The sequence below is a fragment of the Peromyscus leucopus genome, chromosome 1 (genome assembly GCF_004664715.2).
Source record: "Peromyscus leucopus breed LL Stock chromosome 1, UCI_PerLeu_2.1, whole genome shotgun sequence".
NCBI lineage: Eukaryota > Metazoa > Chordata > Mammalia > Rodentia > Cricetidae > Peromyscus > Peromyscus leucopus.
In genome coordinates, this window is record NC_051063.1 from 178,865,024 (window position 1) to 178,891,589 (window position 26,566).

Consider the following 26,566-nt stretch of genomic DNA (forward strand, 5'->3'; position numbering starts at 1 on the left):
TTCTAAATAGAGACTATGAAAGCTAGAAGATCATGGACAAATCTTATGCAGACACTAAGAGACCACAGATGCCAACCCAGAATATTATACCCAGCAAAACTCTCAATCACCATAGGCGGAGTAAACAAAATATTCCAGGATAAAACCAGATTTAATCAATACCTGTTCACAAACCCAGCCCTACAGAAAGCACTAGAAGGGAAAATCCAACCCAAAGAAGCTAAACACATCCATGAAAAATCAAGCAATAGATAATCCCACAGCAACATACAACAAAGAAGGAAAACACAACACAACCACAAAAAATAACAGGAGGTAACAATCGCTGGTCATTAATATCCATCAATATCAATGGACTCAACATACCTATAAAAAGACACAGGCTAACAGAATGGATAAGAAAACAGGACCCATCCATCTGCTGCATACAAGAAACACACCTTAACTTCAAAGACAGACACTACCTCTGAGTAAAGGGCTGGGAAAAGGCTTTCCAAGCAAATGGACCTAAGAAACAAGCTGGTGTACCTATCCTAATATCTAATAAAATAGACTTCAAACTAAAATCAATCAAAAGACATCAGGATGGACATTACATATTTATCACGGGAGAAATCAACCAAGATGAAGTCTCGATTCTAAACATTTATGCTCCAAATATAAAAGCACCTACATTCATAAAAGAAACACTACTAAAGATTAAAACACACACCAAACCCCACACATTAGTAGTGGAAGATTTTAACACACCACTCTCACCAAAAGACAGATCTACCAGACTGAAACTTAACAAAGAAATAAAGGACCTAACAGATGTTATGACTCAAATGGACTTAAAAGATATCTGCAGAACATTCCATCCTAACACAAAAGAATATACCTTCTTCTCAGCACCCCATGGAACCTTCTCAAAAATTGACCTCATGCTTGGACACAAAACAAATCTCAACAGATACAAAAAATTGGAATAACCTCCCATATTTTATCAGACCACCATGCCTTAAAGTTAGACCTCAACAACAACAAAATTTATAGAAAACCCACAAACTCATGGAAACTGAATAATGCCCAACTGAAACATCAATGGGTCAAGGAAGAAATAAAGACAGAAATTAAAGATTTCCTAGAATTCAATGAAAATGAAAGTACAACATACCCAAACTTATGGGACACTATGAAAGCAGTGCTAAAAGGAAAATTCATAGCTCTAAATGCACACATAAAGAAGATGGAGCAATCCCATACCAATGAAATAACAGCACAACTGAAAGCTCTAGAACAAAAAGAAACAAACTCACCCGGGAGAAATAGACTCCAGGAAATAATCAAATTGAGGGCTGAAATCAACAAAATAAAAAACAAGAGAACAATACAAAAAATCAATGAAACAAAGCGTTGGTTCTTTGAAACAAACAACAAGATAGACAAACCCCTAGCCAAATTAACCAAAAGGCAAAGAGAGAGCACCCAAATTCACAAAATCAAAAATGAAAAGGGAGACATAACAACAGACAATGAGGAAATCCAGAGAATCATCAGATCATACTTCAAAAACCTGTACTCCACAAAAATGGAAAACCAGGAAGAAATAGACAATTTTCTAGATAAATACCACATACCAAAATTAAGTCAAGACCAGATAAACCATTTAAATAGACCAATAACCCCTAAAGAAACAGTCCAAATAAAAATGGGCTAAAGAGCTAAACAGAGAATTCACAAAACAAGAATCACAAATGGCTTAAAGATATTTAACGATATGTTCAACATCCTTAATCATCAGAGAAATGCAAATCAAAATGACTCTGAGATACCACCTTACACCTGTAAAAATGGCTACGATCAAAAACACCAATGACAGCCAATGTTGGAGAGGATGTGGAGCAAAGGGAACACTCCTCCACTGTTGGTGGGAAGGTAAACTTGTACAACCACTGTGGAAAGCAGTATGGCAGTTTCTCAGAAAATGAGGAATCGAACTACCTCAAGACCCAGCCATCCCACTCTTGGGCATATACCCAAGGAACGCTGATTCATACCATAAAGATACATGCTCAGCTATGTTCATAGCAGCACTATTTGTAATAGCCAGAACCTGGAAACAGCCTAGATGCACGTCAATGGAAGAATGGATGAAAAAAATGTGGTACATATACACAATGGAGTACTACTCAGGAGAGAAAAACAATGAAAGCATGAAAATGCAGGCAAATGGATGGAACTAGAAAAAATCATCCTGAGTGAGGTAACCCAAACCCAGAAAGACAGTCATGGTATGTACTCACTCATAAGTGGATTCTAGATATAAAATAAAGAACAATCAGACCACAACCCATAGAACCATGGAGGCTATATATATAGTATGGAGGTCTCTAGGACGACTGTGGCTTATAATAAATTTTGGTTTTACTCAATTATTGAAAAAAATAGCCAAATGAATGGAAACACATGAACTATGAACCAAAGGTTGAGGGGCCCCCAGCTGGATCAGGCCCTCTGAATAGGTGAGACAGTTGATTGGCTTGATCAGTTTGGGAGGCAACTAGGCAGTGGGACCAAGTCCTGTGCTCATTGCATGAGTTGGCTGTTTGAAACCTGGAGCTTATGCAGGGACACTTGGCTCAGTCTGTGAGGAAGGGCCTGGACCTGCCTGGACTTTGTCTACCAGGTTGATTGCAGTCCTCGGGGGAGGACTTGTCCTGGAGGAGGTGGGAATGGGGGGTGTGCTGGAGATAAGGGGAGGGGGTGGGAGGGGGGATAATAGGGGAACCCGCGGCTGATATGTAGAACTGAATGATATTGTAAAATAAAATAAATAAAATTTAAAAAAATAATAGTGTTTTGATCACAGCAATAGAAAAATAACAAATAAGGTTTTCTTCCTACCACACATCTCATTTGTGGGTTTCTTAGTCTTTTTTTTCCACATTGGCTTCCCATAGTCTGGCCATGCACCATTTTGTTAAGATTTATAGTTCCCAATATAATAAATCCTGTGTTTTTATTTGTCTCAAAAATAATTTCATAGACAACTATTTTTATACTTTGTCCTTATTTTAACTTTTATTGGGATATTTTAATTATATATAGTAAAGTTTTTCATAAATGACATTTCCACACTTGTGTGCAGGTGTTTTCTTAAGAGTAATGGCCCAATAAACTATCTTGTCCTGTTTCCACACTTTCTTATCCTTTTCCTCTTCTCAACTAGCTGTCCTTTCTACTTTCATGTCCCTTTCCTTCATGTGTGTGTTTGTGACACACTGAATCCCATTGTGTTTATGAGAGGTACTAATGAAGGAATCATTTACAGGAACATGGGTACCTTAGCTTAGCTACTTTACTGGAAAACTACCTCTTCTTTCACCAGCACCCATTAACTACCTATAGATTCTGAAGTGAGGGTGTCTCCTGAGTCTTGCCCTATAACTAATCTTAACTGCTTATTAATCCCAAGGAAAAGGGGTGGTGGCTTTGGAATCACATTCTCTCTCTTTAATAGAATATTGAAAAGCACTGTCTTGCCTAGGTCTTGAGCAGTAATCACAGATAACATGGGTTAAATGTGCTATGTCCATGTCATGTCTAGAAGACAGTATTCCACATCATTCTATCCCATCTTTAAGATTTTACATCATTTCAATCCCTTCTTCCTCCATGTTTCTTTAGCCTATATGGGAGTACAGATATCTCATTTAGAGTGAGCACAGAAAAGGCACTTATTCTCAGCCATTTGGCCATTTTTGAATCTCCAAAATTACCCCCTCCAACTACAAGAAAAATCTCCTTTGACAAAGCTGACATTAAAGCGATATAAGTATAAGCAAAGCTATTTAGGAGATAATTTGATGTTCACATCATATTCATTTAGCAGAACAACAGTGATCTTCGACACTAAGACCTATTCCCTTTCCAGCATGGACAGCCATCATTGTTGATCATATGAAATGTAACATCTCAATCAGAAAATTATTGGTTGCTCTGATACCACAATTGCCATTATCACACCAGTGGGCATACATTACTCAGGTAAGCCTGAGTGAAGTATAGATCACAGTGTCCATAGATGACTAATACTATTGATGACAATCTGCCACTAGCAGCTTACATAACACCTTCTGGTAATATGAGGTCTATTCAGCAGAAAGGCATATTTCAGCCCATTCCCTGCTTGCTTTCTTTATAATCTGTGACAAGAATATGAGGATGTCTTTAGAAATAGGATCTTACCAACTAGTTTTTGTGGGCAACTCATAACAATGACAATTTCCTATGTTATTTGGATCTTTATGCCCTTTCTAGGCAAAAAACTCCTAGGCCTAGTACTAGCAGTGGAATTTTCATTTAATAACCTATGACTTCTGGGAGCAGTAGTCTACTTATGCAAGGTGTCTTAATTTAAACTATTTTATGTTTTTTTAAATGAGCTTATAAAGTAATGAGTTTCCTTAATGCATTTTCATATATTCTTGGTTCTGGTTAATTCTATCTACTCATCTTTCCAACCCATCTTTGTGAAAGCACACTCCACCTCATATTCACTCCCTTTATATTGATACCATATAAATTCTTATTGATAAATTCTTACTGATAAATTGATACCATAAAAAAATTTATCATTCCCCTTTTGCTGGCTCCTTTCTACATTCCTAGCCTTTATATACTCTTCAAGCTAAACACACTAAGAATCTGTCTAGGATCCACATAAAAGAGAAAACATGCATTGTTTGTCTATTTGTGTCAGTGTTACCTCATTAAGTATGTTTTCCAGTTCCATCTATTTTACTGAGAATTTAATAATTTCATCTTTAGAGTTGAATGAAATTCCCATTGTTTGTACATATCAAAATCTCATTATCTATTTTTAATTGATGGGCTTCTAAGCTGAACCTGTTTCAAGCTATTGTGAATACAGCTGCAATAAGCACAGATGTTCAAGTACCTATGTAATGGTTGTAGCTAGAGTTTTCCTGCCTTGCCCACAGTCAGGACAAATCTCTGTCACCTGCCAGTCCCACAGCCGCTCAGACCCAACCAAGTCAACACAGAGACTTATATTGCTTACAAACTGTATGGCCATGGCAGGCTTCTTGCTAACTGTTCTTATAGTTTAAATTAATCCATTTCCATAAATCTATACCTTGCCACGTGGCTGGTGGCTTCCTGGCATCTTCACATGCTGCTGGTCATGGCGGCGTCTGCAGTGTCTCTCTCCGTCAGCCTTCCACTTCCCAGAATTCTCCTCTCTCCTTGTCCCACCTACTTCCTGCCTGGCCACTGGCCAACCAGTGTTTTATTTATTGACCAATCAGAGCAATTTGACATACAGACCGTCCCACAGCAAATGGTATGTTCCTAAATCTAAGGTAGTATATACTTACCTAGTTTGAGTGTAAGATTCAATAGTTTGGTCATATGAAAGGTTTTTTTTTTCAGTTTTTTGAATAAATCCCACAATGATTTCATTAATAGCTGCATAGTTTCCCCTCCCACCAGTGTTTCTCTTTCCTCACATTTTTTTCTTAAAAATTTAAAAACTAAGTTTTATTATAAAGAATCTTGCAAATGAATAAAAATGAGATATGCCAAAATTATGGAGACTCAAAGTCTCTACAGCTTAATGAACTTATATTCAGTTAGAATTGATATTCAAAAGAGAAGCTGGAAACCTTCACATTAAATGTTACACTTTCAAAGTCACTTATATTTCTCTCTAATTTATAATACAAAACCCCCAAAACGATGAGAAATTTAGAACTAGAAAAACATTAGCCATATATTCTCTTTGAACAGTCTTGTCCGTTATCTACATCATTCCTTTCTCACCCCTTTATACTTAATTTTTCTTCTCTTTTCAAATGTTTCCAATATACACTTCAACATTTATCTGTTTTCTTTCAATTTTGCCTTCTTTGTTTTTGCTGTTTTTGAAACAGGTTTTCTCTGTGTTACAGCTCTGGCATCTTTTGTTGTATTAACAATGGGCATTCTAACACAGATAAGATGGAATCTCTAAGTAGATTTCAGTTCTTATTTGTTTTTCCCTAATGGCTAACGATAATGAGCACTTAGAAATTCACATGAGACATTGTATGTCCTTTATGGTAGCACTGTTAAATTACATTACCCAGGTTTTGTTCCAATTTTTTTCTCAATATTGAATAGTTTTTATTATTATTAATTCTTTATACATCCAAGGTACACATTGTCTGTGTGCACATATCTGGCAAAGTGTTTCTTACACTATTTTAGCTGAACCTTCACAAAATTAATAATTTCTTTTGATGAATACAGGTCGTTTTATTTCATGGTATCCCACTTGTTGATTATTTGCCTTATTTTCTGAGTGAGATGAGTACTATCTAGTAAGTCCTTACCTGTGATTTCATCTCAAAGTGCACTTTGGGTATTTTCCTCTAGCAGTTTCAGAGTTCTGGATCTTGAGTTAAGAATCTTGATCCATTTGGGATTGGTGTGAATGTGTGTGTGTGTGTGTGTGTGTATGTGTGTGTGTTTGTATGTATGTATGTGTGTGTGCATGATGAGGGATTAATATATAGATTTGAATCTTCTGCATGTAGCTATCAAATTTCCAAAATATCTTTTACTCAAGTTTCCATCATCCTCTAATGCATATTTTTGGAATTTTTTTCAAAATATGGTAATTGCAGTTGTATAAACTTATTTTTTGGTTTTCCATTCAATTAATCTAAATGTTTGTTTTTATCAGTGCTAAGTTATTTTTATTACACATCTCTGTAGTACAACTTTAAATAAGATACTGTTGTTGCTCCAAGATCATTTTGATTTTGGGGGGGTTTATGCTTTCATATAAATTCATTATTTAATTTCTTCTTTGGAAATTTCAAACATGTATAAATTACATTCTGATTATTGATCCCTTCACACTTTCTGATCTCCCTCTCATCTTTAGTAACAGTCATTCCATGAAGTTCTTTTAAAACTTTCTTGTCTCTTTATTGGTGAACCATTTATTTTAACTTTAATTTCTATCATCTGTGGGACTGTGGGTTTTGAACTACCAATGGAAACATTCTTGGTACCTCACTGGGGACAGAACTGAGGACAGTAACTGTCTATCACCGAGAATCCTAGAGTATCCATAATTTCTTTGGGGAAATGTAATATCCCATGAGTATCCTCTTCAACCTATGATGCATTTTTGATGGGCCAGTCTCATGCAGGTTCATTGCAAGCAACCTCATTTGCTTTGAGATGATGAATACACTTACTCTGTCATGCCCACACATCAGCATTTTCTGGCTCTTCTCTTCCTCTTTTGCACCTCATCCTCATTTAGAAAAGAGCATCCAATCATTTTATATGGACTTTCAGGTTTTTTATTTCTCTGGATAATGACAATAAAGTCTTAATTGGTATTATGTTCAATATGTACATTGTTTTGGTAGATGGCCATTTTCATAATAGTAATTCCTCTAGTCTATGACCATGGGAACATTTTCCATCTCCTAATATATGCATCAATTTTTGTCTTCATTGTGTTGAGATTTTCATTAAAGAGGACTTTGCATCCTTGGTATATTCGTTACTTGTATATAATTGTGATAAAACACAATGAAAAAGGCAACTTCTTGAAGGAATTCTTTGTTTGGGGCTTATGTTGCCTGAGTGATAAGCATCCATCATCACCATTGCAGGAAGAATGTCACCAGAAAGGCAGGCATGCCATTGGGGTAGCACCTGAAATCTCACACCTCATTCCAAAACAAGAAGCAGAAGGAGAGCACTCAAAATGATGCTAGTCCTTTAAAACCTTAAATCCCACTGCAGTAATGTATTTCATCCAGCAAGTTCACACTTTCTGATCCTCCCAAAACATACACCAACTGTGAACCAAGTATTCAAATACCTGAACATTATAGGGGAACTCTTTTACAAGCAGCACACTTGTATATATATATATATATATATATATATATATATATATATATATATATATATATATATGGCATGTTCCTGAGACAATTATGAACAAATTTATGTCTCTGGTTTGTTTCTCAATTTGCTCTTCACTGGTATATAGAAAAGATATTTATGTTTGTATGATAATTTTTTTACCCTGTCACTTCAATAAAAGTCTTTATCAAATCTAAGTGTTTTCTGGTAAACTCTTTTAAGTTTTCTTATTAATAGAATTGTATCATTGAAAACAAAGGTACTTTGACTTCTTTTTTATTTGTATCCCCTTTATTACTTCCATTTGTATTTTTATTCTAGCTTAGATTTTGGTACTATAATGAAATAGAGTGGAGAAATTGAACATCTTTGCCTTTTTGTTTTTTTCTTTTTTACTGGAAATGCATTGAATTTTATTCTACATACTGGAACATAAATTTAAGGGTTTTTTTTACATATGTCCAGTATTATGTTGAAATTTGTTCCTTCTATTCCAAATCTTTTCAATGTCTACAAAGATTACAATGTCTTTTCTGTTCTGGAGCTCATTTATGCTATTTAATTTATATTTATTGATATTGGTGTATCAAATCAGACTTTCCCTGAGTCTCTGTAATAAAGTCAACTTGATCATGGAGAATGGTTGTTATGGGATAGTGTGTGTCTGTACTTGTGCATGTGCATCTATATATATTGCGTGGGTACATGTGTGCCAAAGTGTACAGCTAGAAAATAGAGAAAAACTTACAAGAATGTGTTATTTCTTTCCACCATATGGATTTAAGTCATCAAGTTTGGCAACAAACACCTTTACCTATTCAGCAATTTTACTATCCTATGAACAGACCTGAATTTGTTTTTAAAGTATTTAGTGGAGAAGTTTTGCATCTACCTTAATCATGGTTCATTGTTGCTACATTTTTTTGTTGACTACTTGTTTGTTTTTGTACCAAAGTGTTACTTCAAAAAAATGCACTGGTAATGAGCCTTCTTTTCCTTCTTTTATGTAACAGTTCAAGAATCTTTGGTGTTCTTTGAAGTTCTAGAAAAATTCATCTGGCCTGAACATTTTTTTTTGATTGGAGTTTTTTCTTAAGTACTTTTACAAACACATTCCCTGCTATAGGCCTGAGTATATTTTTTAAAACATAATTTCTATTGATCATTTGGGAATTTCCTATCATGCACACCACTCCCACTCAGTTCACTGTCATTTCATATCTAACCTCCACCCTTGTATTCTGCTCCCCCAAGAGAAAATAAATAATGAAAATAAAAGTTAAGAACAAAAACAAAAACATATGTCGTGCCAAGACCTGGGTCAATAGCCTGCTTCTCTATCAATCAGCAAACTTTTCTAATACTAGTCACAGCTGTCTTATCACCAGTTCCACCATACTTGTACCACTTCACTCCTCTGTATTTCCCATCTGTCCATCACATATTTGTTCATTGTAATTGCACTGGGGTCTCTGGTGTATCTTGCAGTATACCCTGTTGCCCACACAGCTTTACTATCAAATGTTCATTGCAATAAATGGTTGGTCTTGTTCAGGACATCTTGCTTCTGCTACACTAGCAATACTGGAACCCTATCCAGAAACCTCTTGGATTTCTTACTGTTGCTCAGAATCATGGAGATCCTGTGTCTATGGTTCCACAAGACCAGTCTTTTTCATCTTCTCTAGCAGCTCATTGATGGGGTAGATATTGGAGTGAACCAACTCAAGGCCCCAAACTAGATTTCTAGATATGAAAAATAATGTCATCTCTTTTGAAATCCTCACAATGCATATCTACTCATCAACAATTTTTTTATATCAGGAAGCTGTGGTCAGATATGGGCATTAATTAATCACTATCTTTGAAGTAATTATCAGGATTTAAGGAAATATCATCATCATTTGATCCTTTGATTACCAATAAAATCCATTCTAACAAAAATGATGCATCAGATAATAATAACCAGGCTATTTTGTTGTTTCTTGACCTCATTGAGTTCCTCACTCAACTATCTGCCTTTCTAAACTTTATATGCTTTCCCCGGCTTTTTCAGCTCATAGCTATTGACAAAGACATCTTAACACAAATTTAAGTCATATTTAAAGCTTTATTTTAGCTATGATGCACACTGAAATCCATGGAAACAGCTCTCAACATTACAATTAAAAGAAAATGAGATATCTTAAATTCTGGGATGCAATTGTATTTCTTAATCATTAACCTAAGCAACACTCTATATGGCTCCTCAACAGAAACTAGCTGTGTGACATTTCCTTGTTCTAATTTCTATCCTCTGCTGTCCATGCTTTAACATAGGTGGGGGCAACGGATATCTTCCTTTTACATTTATTAGTATTTGACTAACTCAACTCTGTCACAATCACTTACTCTACTCGTTAAAGACCCTGAGTCATCAAAATCATATTTAAACTAATCATTGTTTTAGTTAAACAGTATTAGGAGGCAATTACCTTCATAACAATCAACAGGTAAAAATGCCCAGTAGAACAGGATATTTCCATGAGATAGTCACACTACATTAATGGCAGTGGGGATTTCCCCACACCCATTCATACCATGCAAGATACCAGAGGAAAACATCAATGGTAAACATGTAACAGCACAGCAGCAATGGCAAGAGACATTCTGGGGCCAAAGCCACCAAGGTCTTGCCTATCTATGACTCACCCATCAGAGCTTTGCTTGGAAAACTAACCACTTGAACTTCAACTCCCAGTTGCATATCCTATAACATGGCCACAGGCAAAATATCACATTGAATTCTGTAAATACTGGATTTTCTTAGTAAAGCTGTCTATCATTTTCAGAGATGTGAAGAATATCAGGCAGACCTCACTTTCATTATTTGTAATCAACACTTCCCTACTCCATTCACACAGTGATATATGGATCATGGTTTGAGCACACCCGTGCCTGGCTGTCCATGAGAAAAAGAGACAACTTCTTGTTACTGAGCTATGAAGACATGAAAAAGGTAACTGTCATTCCTACAAGAACAACATTTCCTATCACAAACTCACCCCATGGAGACCACACATTCCTCAGTTTCCCCTTTTCAGTGTTAAGCTCATGAAGTGTCATTAAAAGTGTGATTACGCCCTATGTCCTTTATTGACCTGCATCTGTTGTTTTTCTCCAGCACTCTTGTCCATCATTCACATCTTCTTTACCCTACTCCAATCTGAGGTATGTTGGGATAGCTCACACCTGCACTTCAGGTTTTTTAATTCTGTCTATGAAACACATTCATTATAGCTTATAAGCCTGTGGTCAGTGGGGAATGGGTAAAGCAATGTCATTCTACTGTTGTGCCCAAAGGTATGTCATCCCTTCTTGATGGCAAGAAGACGGACAAAGGCAGGAAATCCACCTGTGAATCCTGGGAGATCGCAAGTGCTGGAGTCACATGAACAGCACTGAGTCATACCCAAATCTGATGAGGCAAGTACAGGGTTGAGCCAGTCAGGAAGGATTGTGCCCTGTACTCTGTAGTACAGAGGGTTGTGCATGGTGGGCTATAATATGATGAGATTTAGAAAGTCTTAGTAGAGAATATCTAAAATGTTTAAACATAAAAGAATTACAAATGTCTAAAAAGACTGATAGGTCATTCCCTTATCTGATCTCTGCAAGTTTTGTTTCATTGAAATGCCCTAATGAAGGTTATAAATATGTTTATGAACTAGGTATGTGTCTCAAATATCTCTTCTTTTAAAAATTAATATCTTTCCAGGGTGTCACATGACTCTAAACATAAAACTTTGATATAGAGATATTTTCAGGGATTCTAAGTCATTCTTGGCTGTATGGTGGGTTTGAGGCCAACCTTAGCTACAAGAGAAATTGTTTTAAAATGCCATTATGAAAAATAATTTAACATTCATTAGTATATTTTATTTTCTTTCAGTTAAAAATCCCTCTAATGATGAACACATAATAATGACACCAAGTATATAAGTACAAAAATATTCTAATTTGATCAGCAACTCAAAAAATTAAGTAGTTTGGAAGTTATAGGGGAAAATAACCATCATTTACATGTCACAGATAAAGCCATCAATCCTACATTTTACTGGGCAAAAATTTTGCACTGAGCACATAGTCTGTCAGAGAAAATACTTGCTCATCTTTAGTTAAAGCCACTGTTTATCTTATAGAAATAGACTCTCGTCATGACAAAGGTTACTGATAGTTGAAATTTCTTTGTTTTTGTTTTGATTTTTCTTATTATATTTTTATTATTTAAAACAATTTTTAAATTTAAATAAACTTGATCATATTCTTCCACTTCTACAATTCTTTCCAAATCTTCTCCCCATCCTTACCCATGCAACTTTAAATATTTTCTCCAAAAACAAACACAAAATCAATTAACCCCCCACATTGAAAACAGTATTAAAAAAAAGAAAAACACCAAACTGTAAATGAATGAAGCACCCATGCCCTCCCACACACACATCAAAAAAAAAAAAACTGTGGAGTCTATTATATGTTAGTCAACTACTGCTGAACAGGAAGACTGTCCTGATGTGATTTACATATGAAAACAGCACAAGAGAAGGCAAAAGAATCAGAGACACATATGTTCTCACATTCAGGAATCTCATAAAGTCACTAAAGTGGAAGTCCTAATATATAAACAGAGAACTGGTGCAGATGTGCAGCACTATGCATTCTGCTCCAGTCTGTGGGTTCACATGTGCTTTTCTCATGCTGATGTGGATAATGTGGAAAGCCTTGTTTTCTTGGTGTCCTCTCTCCTCTCTGGCTTTTATACTCTTCCTTCTCTTACTCCTTCTCCTTCCTCCTCCCCTTCACTTCCCCTCCTCTTCCCCTTCCCCTTCTCCTCCTCTTCCTCCTCCTCCCTCACCTCCTCTTCCTTCTACTCCTTCTCTTCCTCCTTCTCCTCTTCCTCCTCCTTCTTTTTCTCCTTCTTCTGAAACGTTCGTTCTCTGAGCTCTAAAGGGAGAGATTTTGTGGAGAAATACCATTTAAGGATGATTGTTCAAAAGTATCTCACTCTGTGTATTGAGTCTGAGGCTCTCTATATTTGTTCCCAACTGCTTCAGCAGAAAGCATCTCTGGTGATGGCTGAACAAAGTACTAGTCTGAGCATAGCAGAATGTCATTAGGAGTCATTTTTTTTACTATTTTTTACACCAGTATTACTTGATTTTACCCAAAATCCCCAAGCTATCTAGTCTCTGGTCATGAAATCAGTGTCATGTATGGGTCCCATCTCATTAAGTGGGCCTTAAATAAAATAAATTACTGGTTGTTTCTTCCAATGAGCTTTGTGCCATCATTGCCCTAGCATTTCTCTCAGGAAGGACAACACTGTGTAGATCAAAGAATTTGTGGCTGGCTTCATGTTTCTATTTCTTTTTTGATAGTCTGTAGAGAAACTTCCTTTAACAAAGGTGCTGGAAAATAGGGGTTTGAAAGCTCTATGTAATCACCAGCCCAAACTATCCATGTTGGATGAGTGATGAAGCTGTTGTGTTCAGGAATGCGGCCTTGCCATAGGTTTGTGGACAGTAACCGATACTCTTAGCAACAGCCTGTGTTCTTTATGGATTCCCATGGGATCTCTTTGTGCAACAACTCAATTAGATGTAAACCAGTCCCAGTACAGAAAGCTTCCTTTGGTGACAAGAGATGGTTATTTTGGACACTAACTCCCACATTATTTGGTAATATTTTTAGATTTCCATCATATGTGTATATGCTTTAAGAAGTTGCTACTGTACTAAATTTCCATACATTCCCTAAATATCCCTTAATTTTAGCTGTCTCTTCTCATATTTCCTCCTTCAAGTTCCTCTCCTCCTCCCCCACTTGATCATCCCATTCAAGTCCTTGCCTATCCATCCATAATTTGTCCTCTGATGATGATGATGATGATGATGATTTGCTGAGGAGACTTTGATTCCTGATCAAGTCTATTTGTTGTTCTGTATGTTTCTTTTACTTTGATAGGCATATTCTTCTTAAGGTTAAGGAATTTTTTATGATTTTTTTAATTTCTTATTTTACATCCCAACCAAATTTTCCCTCCAACCCCCCTTCCTCGCTCTTCCACCACTCCCCCGACCTGATCTTCTTGTCCTCCACTCTTTCTATTCAGATACATGTGGGCCTCCAAATGATATCAGCCAGCAATGATCTACCAAGTTGAAGTGTAACTAGGCTCTTCCACATCTATTAAGGCTGGAAGAGGCAATCTGGTAGGAGGAATGAGTCCCAAAAGCATGCACCAGAGTCAGAGACACCCCCTGTTCTCATTATTAGGAGTCTTGAATGAACACTAAGTTACACAACTGAATTCATGCAGAGTACCTATGTCAGTCTCATGTATGCTCTGTTGTTGGTTCAGTCTCACTGATGCCCTATGATTAGTTGATTCTGGGGTTTTTTTCTAGGTGCCATTGACATCACTGGGTCCTGCAATGCCTTCTTGCCCTGTTCTGAAGGATAATGTGAGCTCCACCTAATGTTTGGCTGTGAGTCTCTGTATCTTTTCCCATCAGTTGTTTGGTGGTGAAGCCTGTGGGATGAGAGTTGTACTAGCCATCAATCTATGAGAATAGCAGAATAACATTAGGAATCATTTCATTGACTTTTTGCCATTCATATTTAGTTCTATTCTAAGTATCTGGGGTATCTCACCTCTAGGTCCTGGCACTCAGAGTGGAGAAGCTCTCAGGGTATGGGTCTGCAGCTGTGCCAGTTTTCAGATGGTCACTTCCATAATTTCTGCACTCTCTTTACCCATGCACATTTTGTAGGCAGGACAGATTGTAGGCTGAAGGATTTGTGATTGGGTTGGTGTCCCAGTCTCTCCACTGGAAGTCTTCCATGGAAACATGAGATGGCCTATTGCTGAGAATCTTAATTAGGTTCACTATCATAGATTCCTGGAAGTTTTTTTTCTCTAGGTTTCTACCTCATCCCAGAGATGCCCATAGATTCCAGTGTCTCTTCTAATACTTTCTCAACACATCCTGCTCCCACCTCATCCCTCCTGTCACAATTTCCATCCACTTCAATGCCCCCCATCCACTGGAAATGCCCATTATACTTCTCCTTCACAATGAGATTCATGCATACAACCTTGAGCCCTCCTTGTTACTTAGCTTCTTTGGGTTTGTGGTTTGAACATGGTTCTCTTTCACATTATAGATAATATACTCTTTTTTTTTTTTTTGGTTTTTCGAGACAGGGTTTCTCTGTGTAATTTTGCGCCTTTCCTGGAGCTCACTTGGTAGCCCAGGCTGGCCTCGAACTCACAGCGATCCGCCTGGCTCTGCCTCCCGAGTGCTGGGATTAAAGGCGTGTGCCACCACCGCCCAGCTAGATAATATACTCTTATGATTGAGTACATACTATGTATTTCTGGGTCTGTTTTACCTCACTCAAGATTATCTTACCTTGTTCTGTTCATTTGTCTTCAGTTTTCATGGTATTGTTTAAAAGCTGAGTAATACTCCATTGTATATATTTAGCACAGTTTTATTCCTTTTTCAATTGAGGGACAATTATGTTATTTAGAGTTTCTTGTTATTACAAATAAAGCCTCCATGAACATAGTAAAACAAGTGTCCTTGTGGTATGGTGGAATGTCCTTTGGCCATATACCTAGAAATGATATAATAGATCTTGACATAGATAGATTTCCAATTTTCAGAGGAACTCTCATATTGATTTCTAAAGTGGCTTTATAAGTTTGACTTCCCCCTAACAGTGGAGGAGAGTTCCCGTTGATCCACATCAGAAGCTTTCACTTGTGTTTGTGAACTTATATTCTGACAGGTATAAGAGGAAATCTCGGTGTTGTTTTGATTTACATTTCCCTAATGGCTAAGGATTTGAACCTTTCTTTACATGTTTCTTAGTCATTTGATATTCCTCTCTTAAGAATTATGTTTAGATCTATATCTCATTTTTAATTGGATTATTTATTTTATTGATATCTAGTCTCTTGAGTTCTTTATATATTTTAGAGAACATGTCTAATATGGTTAAAATGTTTTCCCATTCTGCGAACTGCCTTTTTGTCCTATTGACAATATCCTTTGCCTTACACTAGGTTTTCAGTTTCAAAATGTCCTGTTTGTTAATTGTCAATCTTTGAGCATGCTGAATTGGTGTTCTGCCAAGGAAGTTGTCTCTTGTTGCAATGTGTTCAAGACTATTTCCCACTTTTGTTTTATCAGGTTTAGTGTATCTATATTTATATTGAGGTCTTTGATCCACTTGGACTTGAGTTTTGTAGCTAATGATACATAAAGATTTATTTGAATTCTTCTAAATTCAAACAGTCAGTTTTAGCAGCATCATTTGTCAAAAATAATGTTTTTTATTGAAATTTTTTGCTTCTTTGTCAAAATTCATATGTCCATGGGTGTGTGGATTTACTTCTGGGTATTGATTTGCTTCCATTGAATAATCTGTTTTTAATGCCACATTGAATAATTGATAATGTGTTCATAATGCCAATGCCATGTGATTTTTATTTCTATTGTTGTGTGGTACAGCTTGAGATCAAGGGTCGTGATTCCTAAGGAAATTCTTTTATTGTGCATGATTGTCTTAGCTATCCTGGATTTTTATTTTTCCATACAAAGTTGAGTATTGTTATTTAAATGTTTATAAATAATTGTGATGAGATTTTGATGGGGATTGCTTTGAATCTGTAGAAAGCATTTGGTAAGATGGCCAGATTTACTATGTTAATCCTGATGGTCCATGGATAGGAGACATTTCTATCATCTGATATTTTCTCCATTTCTTCCATCAAATTCTTGAAGTTCCTGTCATACATATCTTTCACTTCTTTGGTTAGAGTTAACCAAGAAGTTTCATCTTATTCGTGGCTGTTGTGAAGGGTGTTGTTTTCTTGATTTTTTTTCTCACCCCATTTATCATTTGTATATAAGAGAGCTACTTTTTTTTCTAGTTAATTTTATACCTAGCCCTTTCGCTCAAGATATTTATCAGTTTTGGAGTTCCTTGCTAGAATTTTTTGGGTAGATTGTGTACGGTATCATATCATCTGCAAATAGTGAGTCTTTAACTTCTTCAATCAGGTGCTTAATGCTATGAGCTTTCCTTTTAACAGAGCTTTAATTGTGTCCCATTAGTTTTGTTAGGTTGTGCATTTATTTTCATTGAACTCCAGGTACCTTTTAATATCTTTATGTCTTCTTTGACCCATTGGTAATTCACTTGGGAGTCATTCAATTTTCATGCGTTTGTAGTCCTTTAGTTGTTTCTGTTGTTGAAATCTGTTTCTATTTTGTGGAATAATTTGAGGAGTATTGGTACAAGCTCTTCTTTGAATTTCTAATAGAATTCTGTGTTAAAATCAGCTGGTGTTAGACTATGTTTGGTTGGGAGATTTTAGTGAGTACTACTATTTCATTGGTGATTTCAGGTCTATATAAACTGTTCACCTAAACTTGATTTAACTTTGGCAAGTGGAATCAAGAAAGTTGTCCATTTTTCTATAGTTTCCAGTTTTATGGAGTACACATTTTTGAAGTGTGACACAAAGATTCTTTGGATTTCCTATGTGTCTGTTGTTATGTCTCCATTTTCATTTTTTTGCTGTGGGATGGTCTGTATGTCAAATGCTCTGATTGGTCAATAAATAAAACACTGATTGACCAGTGGCCAGGCAGAAAGTATAGGCAGGACTAACAGAAAGGAGAATTGAGAGAACAGGAAGGTGGGAGGAGTCACTGCCAGCCGCCTCCATGACAAGCAGCATGTAAAGATGCCGGTAAGCCAGGAGCCACGTGGCAAGGTATAGATTTGTGGAAATGGATTCATTTAAGCTATAAGAACACTTAGCAATAAGCCTTCCATGGCCATACAGTTTGTAAGCAATGTAAGTCTCTCTGTCTTTACTTGGTTGGGTCTGAGTGGCTGTGGGACTGGTGGGTGACAGAAATTTTTCCTGACTGTGGGCAAGGCAGGAAAACTCTAGCTACAAAATTTTGTTCATTTGTATATTCCCTCACTCTTTTAGTAAGGTTGGATAAGAGTTGGTCTATCTTATTGTTTTTCCTCAAAGAACCTATGTGTTTATTTCTTTCTTTGTACTGTTCCCTTTGTTTCTATTTTATTGTTTAGTCCTCCTTTTGATTATTTCTTGCAGGGTACTCTTCTATTTGTGTCTGCTTCTTTTTGTTCTAGAACTTTCAGGTATGACATTTAGTCTCTAGCATTAGAATTCTCTAATTTCTTCAATCAGGTGCTTACTGTTTTGAGCTTTCCTCTTAACACAGCTTTAATTGTGCCCATTAGTTTTGGTAGGTTGTGCATTATTTTCATTGAATTCTAGGAAGTCTTTAATATATTTATTTCTTCCTTGACCCATTGGTAATAAGGTTGGGAATTTTTCAGTTTTCACAAGTTTTGGAGGCTTTTTATTGTTTCTGTTGTTGAAATCCAACTTTTGCTCACAGTGCTCTCAGAGGATAGAGGGGGCAATTTCATTTTTCTTGTATCTGTTGAGACTTAATTTGTGACTGAGTATATTGTCAGTTTTGGAGAAGATTCAATGAGGAGCTGAGAAAAAGGTATAGTCTTTTTGTTTGGGTGAAATGTTCTGTAGATATACGTTAAGTCAATTTGAGCCATAATATCTATTACTTTGATTATTTCTTTGTTTAGTTTCTGTCTAGATGACCTGTCAATTGAGAAGAATGGGATATTGAAGTCTCCCACTATTAATGTATGAGTTTTGATATGTGATTTAAGCGGTAGTCATGTTTCTTTTACAAATGTGGGTTCCTTTGTATTTGTGGAATAGATGTTCAGAATTGAAACATCATCCTAATGATTTTTTCCCTTAATGAGTATGAAATATCCTTCTTCTTTTCTAATTAATTTTTAAGTCTAATTTGTTAGAAATTGGGATGACTACACAGTCTTCCTTGTTAGGTCCAATTGATTACAATATATTTTTCCAGTGATTTACTCTGAACAAATGAATATATTTGATCTTGAGGTATGTTTCTTGTATACAGGAAAAGGATGGATCCTGTTTTTATATCCACTCTGTTAGCTTGTCTTTTTATTAGCAAGTTGAGTGCATTGATATTAAGAGATATTACTGACCCCTCATTGTTAATTCCTATTATTATGTTGTTGTTGGTTGTAGTAGTAGTAGTGTGTGTGTGTGTGTGTCTGTGTCTGTGTGTGTGTCTGTGTGTGTGTTTCCTGTTTCCCTTCTTTTGGTCTTGATTGTATAAGGTTATCTGTTGTCTGGAATTTTGTTGGTATATGTAATTTCCTTAGATTGGAGTTTTCTTTCCTTCTGATACCTTCTGTAGGGCTTTATTTGTGGATCTATATTGTTTAAATTTGAATTTTCATGAAATATCTTGTTTTCTCCATCTACAATGATTGAAAGTTTTGCTTGTTATAGTAGTCTGAGCTGACATCTTTGGTCTCTTAAAGTCTGAAGCACATCTGTACAAGCCCTTCTGGCTTTTAGAGTCTCTATTGAGAAGTTTGGTGTAATTCTAATAGGTCTGCCTTTATATATTACTTGGTTATTTTCCTGTGTAGATTTGAATATTCATTCTTTCTTCTGTATATTTAGTGTTTTGTTTAACATGTGACATGGGACTTTGTTTTCTGATCCCATCTTCTTGGTGCTTTGTAAGCTTCTTGTACTTTTATTTGCATGTATTTTGTTAGGATAAGGAAATTTCTTCTGTGATTTTATAAAATGTGTTTTCTTGATTTTTGTGATGAGATATTTCTCCTTCTTCTATTGCTATTATTATTATCATTGGGTTTGGTTTTTCACTGTGTCCAAGATTTCCTGGATGTTGTGTTGTGAGTTTTTTAGATTTAACAATTTCTTTGACCAATGAATCTATTTCTTCTATTGTATCTTAAATGCCTGATATTCTTTTTTCCATCTCTTTTATTCTGTCAGTGATATATGCATCTGTAGTTCCTGTTTCCTAATCCTGATTTTCCATGTCCTATATTCCCTCAGTTTGTGTTTCCTTTATTGTTTTCATTCTAATTTTCACATCATGAATACTTTCCTTCACCTGATTTTTTTTCTTAGCTTTCTTGGCATTCTTTAATGAATTTATCAATTTGCTCTAATGTTTGGTTGTCTTATTCTTGATTTCTTTATTGGAATGTTTCACTTCCTCCTTACAGACATCTATCATCTTCATAAAGTTGTTTTAAGGTTCTTTTCTTTTTTATATATTTTTTTTTAATTTAAGAAATTTATTTCCTTTTACATACCAACTCCTTGTGCTTCAGTTGTGTTGAAGTATTCAGGTTTTACAGTGGTAGAATATCTGGACTCTGGTGGTGCCATATTGACCTGGCTTTTGTTGATTGCATTTTTATATTGGTATTTAGGTGTCTGTGGTTGGGATGATTAGCTCCCATCTCTGAATTATGAGTTTGTCTTTGTTGGATTGATGTTTTGTTTCTTTGTTTCTGTTTCCTCTCTGGTTTTCTTGTCTTTATGCCCTGAATTTTTGGCTGGCATAGCCTCTGTTTTAGTTAGAAGTCTTAGTCCAAATTGGGAGTTGGCCTTCTTTTGATTAGTTTGGTCTTTGGTGCAAGAGGGGTGTCTCTGTTCTTCTGATTGGTGTGGCATGCACCTGAGCAGCTGAATTCTATTACAGCTGGTGTGGCTTGTGCCTGTTCTGATTGTGTGCCCACTGTGAGTTTCATGTAAAATGTGTTTCTGGATACAAAAGCTGACATGTAGGGCTGGGAGTGGCCTAGGTGGGGTTGATAACAAGGTCCACAGGGGGGAAGAAAACAGAGTTTTCCAGGAGAATTGCATAGATTGTCACCTGGGAATGGGAACACTAACCGAAGATAGGCCACAGCAGAAGAATGGATATAAAGCTTTGGGTGAAACTGAAAGACTGGACATGGAATAATGGAGGTAGAGTTGAAGATCTGCAGTAAGTCTACTTGCTTTCCTGGATAGAGTAGCCTGTGAGATCTTAGGAAGTGAGTTCTGGATTTGGAGGCCAGGCCAAAACAATAAGGACGGAGAAGGAACTTAGGAGGTTAAAATATGTTTTATCCACTTGAGACAGGGGCTTTTGTGTGAAAGAGGCCACAGCAGATGTTCTACACAGAGAAGGGGATGAGACTAGGAGACTGAACTTGGGGGACCAAATCAGGGGGAGAAGATCTGCGTTTGGCCTATGTCCTTCCCTGCCACATGCTTATCCTCTGGGTTTCCAGGAAATGCTAGATTGAGGTAAGGTGAGAGACAAAGCAATGAGCTGTAGTAGAGGTATTAGTGGGTCTTTAAGATCCACTAGCTGTCAGGTGGTGGTGGCAGCGGCGGCGGCGCGGCGGCGGCGGCGGCGGCGGCGGCGGCGGCGGCGGCGGCGGCGGCGGCGGCGGCGGCGCATGCCTTTAATCCCAGCACTCGAGAGGCAGAGCCAGGTAGATCTCAGTGAGTTCGAGGCCAGCCTGGTCTACAGAGCATAGCCAGGACAGGCACCAAAACTACACAGAGTAACCCTGTCTTGAAAATCAAAAAAAAAAAAAGTGATCCACTAGCTATGGCAGTGGCTGCTACAGGTACTCCAATGCAAAGCTGGGGATAAAACTGGGGGATTGGACTCAAAGGAATGGAGGGTGAGATAAAATCTGCAGTAATCTTACCTCTTCCCTGGCCAGCATAGTCTGTGGCTTCCCATGTAGGGCCTGTTGGAGATGAGGGTTGAGATAGTGCCATGAGTTGAAGGAGTGAGATTTGGGGGATAAGATCTGTGTGATCCACTCTAGATGGGGAAGTTGCCACAGATTTTCTGTGGCAGGACTGGCCATAAGAATAGAAGATTGGATCTGGAGGGCCAGAGGAAAAGGAGAAAATCTGTCATCAGCTTACCTGCTTCCCTGGCAGGAATCAGAAAAATAATTTTTAATGAAATATATTTACTACCATCAAAACCAGGAAAAATTGAATCACTCAAAAATAATTTGATCTCTTAATTTTGTCTTCCAGAGACAAAAAGTTTCCATGTATGAAGCAAAACCACCCATCAGACTCATTTGCCTTTTGTAAAACCTTTTAATTTCCCATCATACAATTCAGTTTTCCCTAGGAAGCTTCATTACCCTCCTCTGCTGCATGCTAGTGCAGTTTCCTATAAGTCTTCTTTCCAACCATTTAATGCATTCTTTTCAGTTACTGCCATGGTTGTTTACTTTCACATTAAATATTAACTGAATCTGTGGTAAAATATATATTAAAAGTTTTGAGACAATGATATCTTTATAAACCCAGAAGAGGAGATTGGACTCCAAGCAAAGTCTTCATCATTCCAAAGTTCTACCTTTACATGACTAGGATTGAGCCAGTTGTGGCAGTGCAGTTTTATTTCCAGAATATGGGTATCTGAGGCAGAAAGACTTTGATGCCCATCTAAGTTACAGCATGAGATCCTAACTCAAAACAAAATAAAATCTCCAAGTTGTACTTCTCAAGTAAAGATTATTGAGAACAGTTTTGCAAAAGTTTTGTGAAACTGTATTATTATCAGCTACCCATAGGAAATGGTGTTATCTGCTGTAGACATGAGCCTTTATCAAACTGTTTGTGGATATTGCCTTCATTCCCATTGATCACTCTCTAGAAATATTTCTATAAGTATCTTTAAACATCTCAGGGCAGGTTGGATATGATGGTGCACATTGGTAATGCCAACGCTTTGGAGGCAAAGCCAGGGAGATGTATCTCTGAGGTCTGATTTGCAGTTAGTCTGGTTTCCATAGCAACTTCCATCACACCAGACAGGGCTCCCTCCATATCAAGATCCTGTCTCAAGAAAAAATATCCCAGTTCATTTAGTGGGTGTGTTACCACACATGTGTTAACACAGCACTTCATAGATGGAGGCAGGATGATCAGATGTTTCAGGTCTTCATTCTCTACAAAATAAGTTTGAGGACAGCCTCAGTTACACAAGATTTTTTCTCTAATATCCTCTCCTTTCTATAATAAATCCCACACTCTGTCTTTTAGGGCCCCAACATCAGGCACATGAGATCAATGAGCAAATGCTGTGTGTGATGTCTGGCTTCTCTAAATGGCCTATTTCTTTCATAAATCCTATTCAATGATTTCTCATTTCATGGTGCCATTTCTTTCTTCCTGTCCATTTTTCATCCCCCATCTGTAGTTCTCCGCTCTGCATCTATTCTCTCAGAGCTGTCTGTTCATTATCCTCATTATTCTTTCTTCTTCTTTTAGGACACAAGGAGAACCATAGAGAAGATCTGTGATTTCCTAGGAAAGAAATTGGAGCCAGATGAAATAGATCTCATCATCAACTACAGTTCATTACAAGCCATGAAAGAAAACAAAATGTCTCATCTTAGTCTCATACCACAAGATGTGAATACTAATCCTTCGGTCCTCATGAGAAAAGGTGAAGAGACTTTTTAGTTCCGAAATATGTCAGAACATATTTTTGTTCCAATTGGACTTTAAAAATATTGTTGAGAATGTGTCATCAGTCATTACCCATCACTCTTAGTTTCTCAAAGACCTTACAGGTGAATCTTTCAATGGTAATGAGATGGGCATCAGGAACTCCAAAAAGAGTGATTTGTTCTTGGAGGCAATCTTGGGATTTCAGAGGGTTTTGTCCAATAACCTCAATGTAAAATGAGAAAGTAGATTTGTTTCTATGAGGCTATGTTAGACTCCATGAATCATAGCGCTCGACTTTAAATAAAATATTCAATGCATGGGACCAAAGATATATATATAGAATGATAACCACAGATTCCACTTCAGTTAATTGATGGCAAAGATGTTAGCAGGTCAAGATTGCTGATCCACATCAGGCTAATTTCAGACTCCTAAGGACTAAGTGAACTTTTATCCAGTGTTAAAATCCAACCTAAATTTGGATTGTTTCAGGCTCATATCTGTTCAACTTGTTCTGAATTGGTTGTCTTGGGATTGGGATATCCATCTTCTCTATGTCTGTGCTGCCTTTCTATACTGGAAGCAAATTACAGATGGGGTTTCATGGCTTTGAAGTTGAGGAGTGACGGCCAGAATAAATCACACCTGGAGTCTCACCCACACTTAATTATTGGAAAATTGGTTAGATGGGACTCAGGGTTGAAGAAAGAATGAATCAGATGTCAGGTCTTTTGTGATGAGTAAAGAACTTGGGTATATATGCAGGAAGCAGAGAGTTGAGGGTTAAATTTTCATCTTCCAAGTATTTACATGCTTCAGCCTTAAGCTTCAGTCCTCCTCCAACCTATAGTGTAAGGATCAGGTTTAAAGAATGTAAGGATATGAGGAATATACATAGAGATAATTAAGGTAAAGTGGTTAGTGGATTGCACTTAACCCAGTACTCCTGGTATTCTTATAAGATGAAGTTTGGGCTAACATTTGAACACACATACATGTCACCTCAAGAATATGGTCACCTGCACACTAAGGACTTATGCCTGTGAGAGATTCCACTGATGTTGACAACTTCAGTTTCCTATGTGCGCCAGACTCTGTGGAGACAGTACATTGCACTGGATCCAAAGGTCTCATGTCATAAGAGAAGTTGCCCATTCTTGGATTTCCTGTAATGAATCAGGATTTGGTAGAGGTAAAAGAGTATGTGTACATAAATGGCATTAATGAAATGGCAAAAGAAATGAAGTGACTTGTTTAATAGAAAAAGTCTGTGTAAACTGTCCAAGTTTTTATCAGAGACACACTGGAAGAGATGCAATAGAGTTTAAGACACAATCCCATGAGGACAACTGACAGTTCCTTTTTTCTCTGTAGATTCTTCTAGAATGATACCACAGTGGGGTTTTAGTTTAGTCTCTTTCAAAACATACTATTTTTCATGTTTCATGTATTGTAGGAGGAATATATATATATATATATATATATATATATATATATATATATATATATAATTTCTGTCAAAAAAGACTCCATAAGACATTCATAATTTAACTATCATAGTAATTATATATGAAATCCATTTCTTTCACCTTTGAAGGTAACTTTTACTCTTGGAATTATTTTCCTTGTACTCTCACTCATTGTAAGCCACTGAAGGGGAGACCAACTTCATTTGTATCCCCACCCTGATTCATGACTTCATTATAGAGAATGCCAACACCAATATTTTGGGAAACACTTTTGAAAGAATAAAATACATGAGGATAATGTTGGTCTTCTCAACTTCTACATCAGATTGGTTCCCTTTTTAATCTTGAAGGTATGAGCAGATCAAAGATTAATACTAAAATTAATGTCATTACTTACCATTAAATATATAATTCCCTAAATCTTAATGCATGAAAAGTTGTGTTAAGTGCTATACTGGCCTTAAGTGGGAGGAATTTTTTAGAACTATTTTCACTGTCCTTTGGTCGCTCTTCTCAGGACAACTTTAGTTGCCCCTGGAGAACTACTCTGAAGAGTTACTCTTTACCTGGGGGATTCAATCAAATGCCTATATGGGATTAATCTGGTTTTAGCTCCAAGTAATAATTTTCCACAGACAATTTTAGTAATTATGATTCAATATTTATATAATGCATAAAATGCAGACCAGTGAGAAGTCCATCCTCACTCAGCCACTGTTTAGTTGACAGAAATTTAAAAAGACATTGTCACAATCAAGACACATGGGAGGAAATATCTTCTAAAAAACTTCAAAGGGTTTGACCCTCATTACTACATAGTGGATATTCCTTCAAACGAGTGCTTGAGTCATTATCCAATTTTACTGGTGTCTGAGAAGACATTAATCTGAGACACAGTGGAAAGAAGACCTAGGTAGAAGCCTACTATCTACATGCCAAAAAAGTCAAGGAATGTCTAGACAACAACCTTTTGTGAGCTCTGCATCTTCCAGAACTATAAGGCAGTCACTTTCCAATAAAAATTAAGCCACCATTCATTAAAAATATCCTGTCCCCTGACACAGTGAATTAGAGGAGGTTTTTAGAAAGTATGTGCTGGGGACCAGCCTTAGCAGTTTCAGGGGTCCAAAGGATGGGATACCTGGAAGGCGTAGTAACAACTCAAAGACAGTGCTCAAGCAAACTGACAGGTCACTTCAGGCTTCTGCAGTTGCTAAGTATCTTTTGCTACAGCTTCTGTTTTTGCCTTGGTAGCCTCAGTCTTTTATTTTCATGAGCAAGGGGAAACAGAAAGAAAAGGGAAAATTACCCAATACGGAGAATTCTCATGATTCCAAAATTTATTCTTAGAAAAATCACCAATATATTCTTCATCATCTTTTACTAAACACAGGAACTATCACAGGCTTAACACCAAAGTAAACATAATCTATTTTTATTACTAATGATTATACAATCTTCTGAGCACTTGACCCAGAGGATAGCAACATGAATTTTGCAAAAAAGGTAAAAATAAGAACAGTGGTTAATATACCAGACAGCCATTTCCTTCTCACACATCCTGCAGCTGCCTAAGTTTCTCCTCAGCCCTCTGCAAACACCAAGTCCCATGACTGGTTGGCCACAATGACCTCAGACAAGAAATCTGTTCCTGCAAGTCAGTGACTTTTGTCCCTCTTAT

The 26,566-nt window shown here is 36.8% G+C and overlaps 1 protein-coding gene across 2 annotated transcripts in view; it reads left to right on the forward strand.

Moving 5' to 3' along the window:
- LOC114703956 (bile salt sulfotransferase 1-like) overlaps positions 1–26,566 on the forward strand; it is a 49,079-nt gene that overhangs the window by 18,917 nt on the left and 3,596 nt on the right. The window contains exons 4-5 of one of the 2 annotated variants that reach the window (XM_037202075.1): positions 10,842–10,936; positions 11,102–11,230. In XM_037202075.1, coding sequence (XP_037057970.1) covers positions 10,842–10,936; positions 11,102–11,224 — 218 coding nt within the window. In that variant the 3' untranslated portion in view covers positions 11,225–11,230. Of the gene's footprint in view, positions 1–10,841; positions 10,937–11,101; positions 11,231–23,233; positions 23,412–26,566 lie in introns of those variants that run through there. The other variant, XM_028885002.2, reaches the window with a different exon arrangement.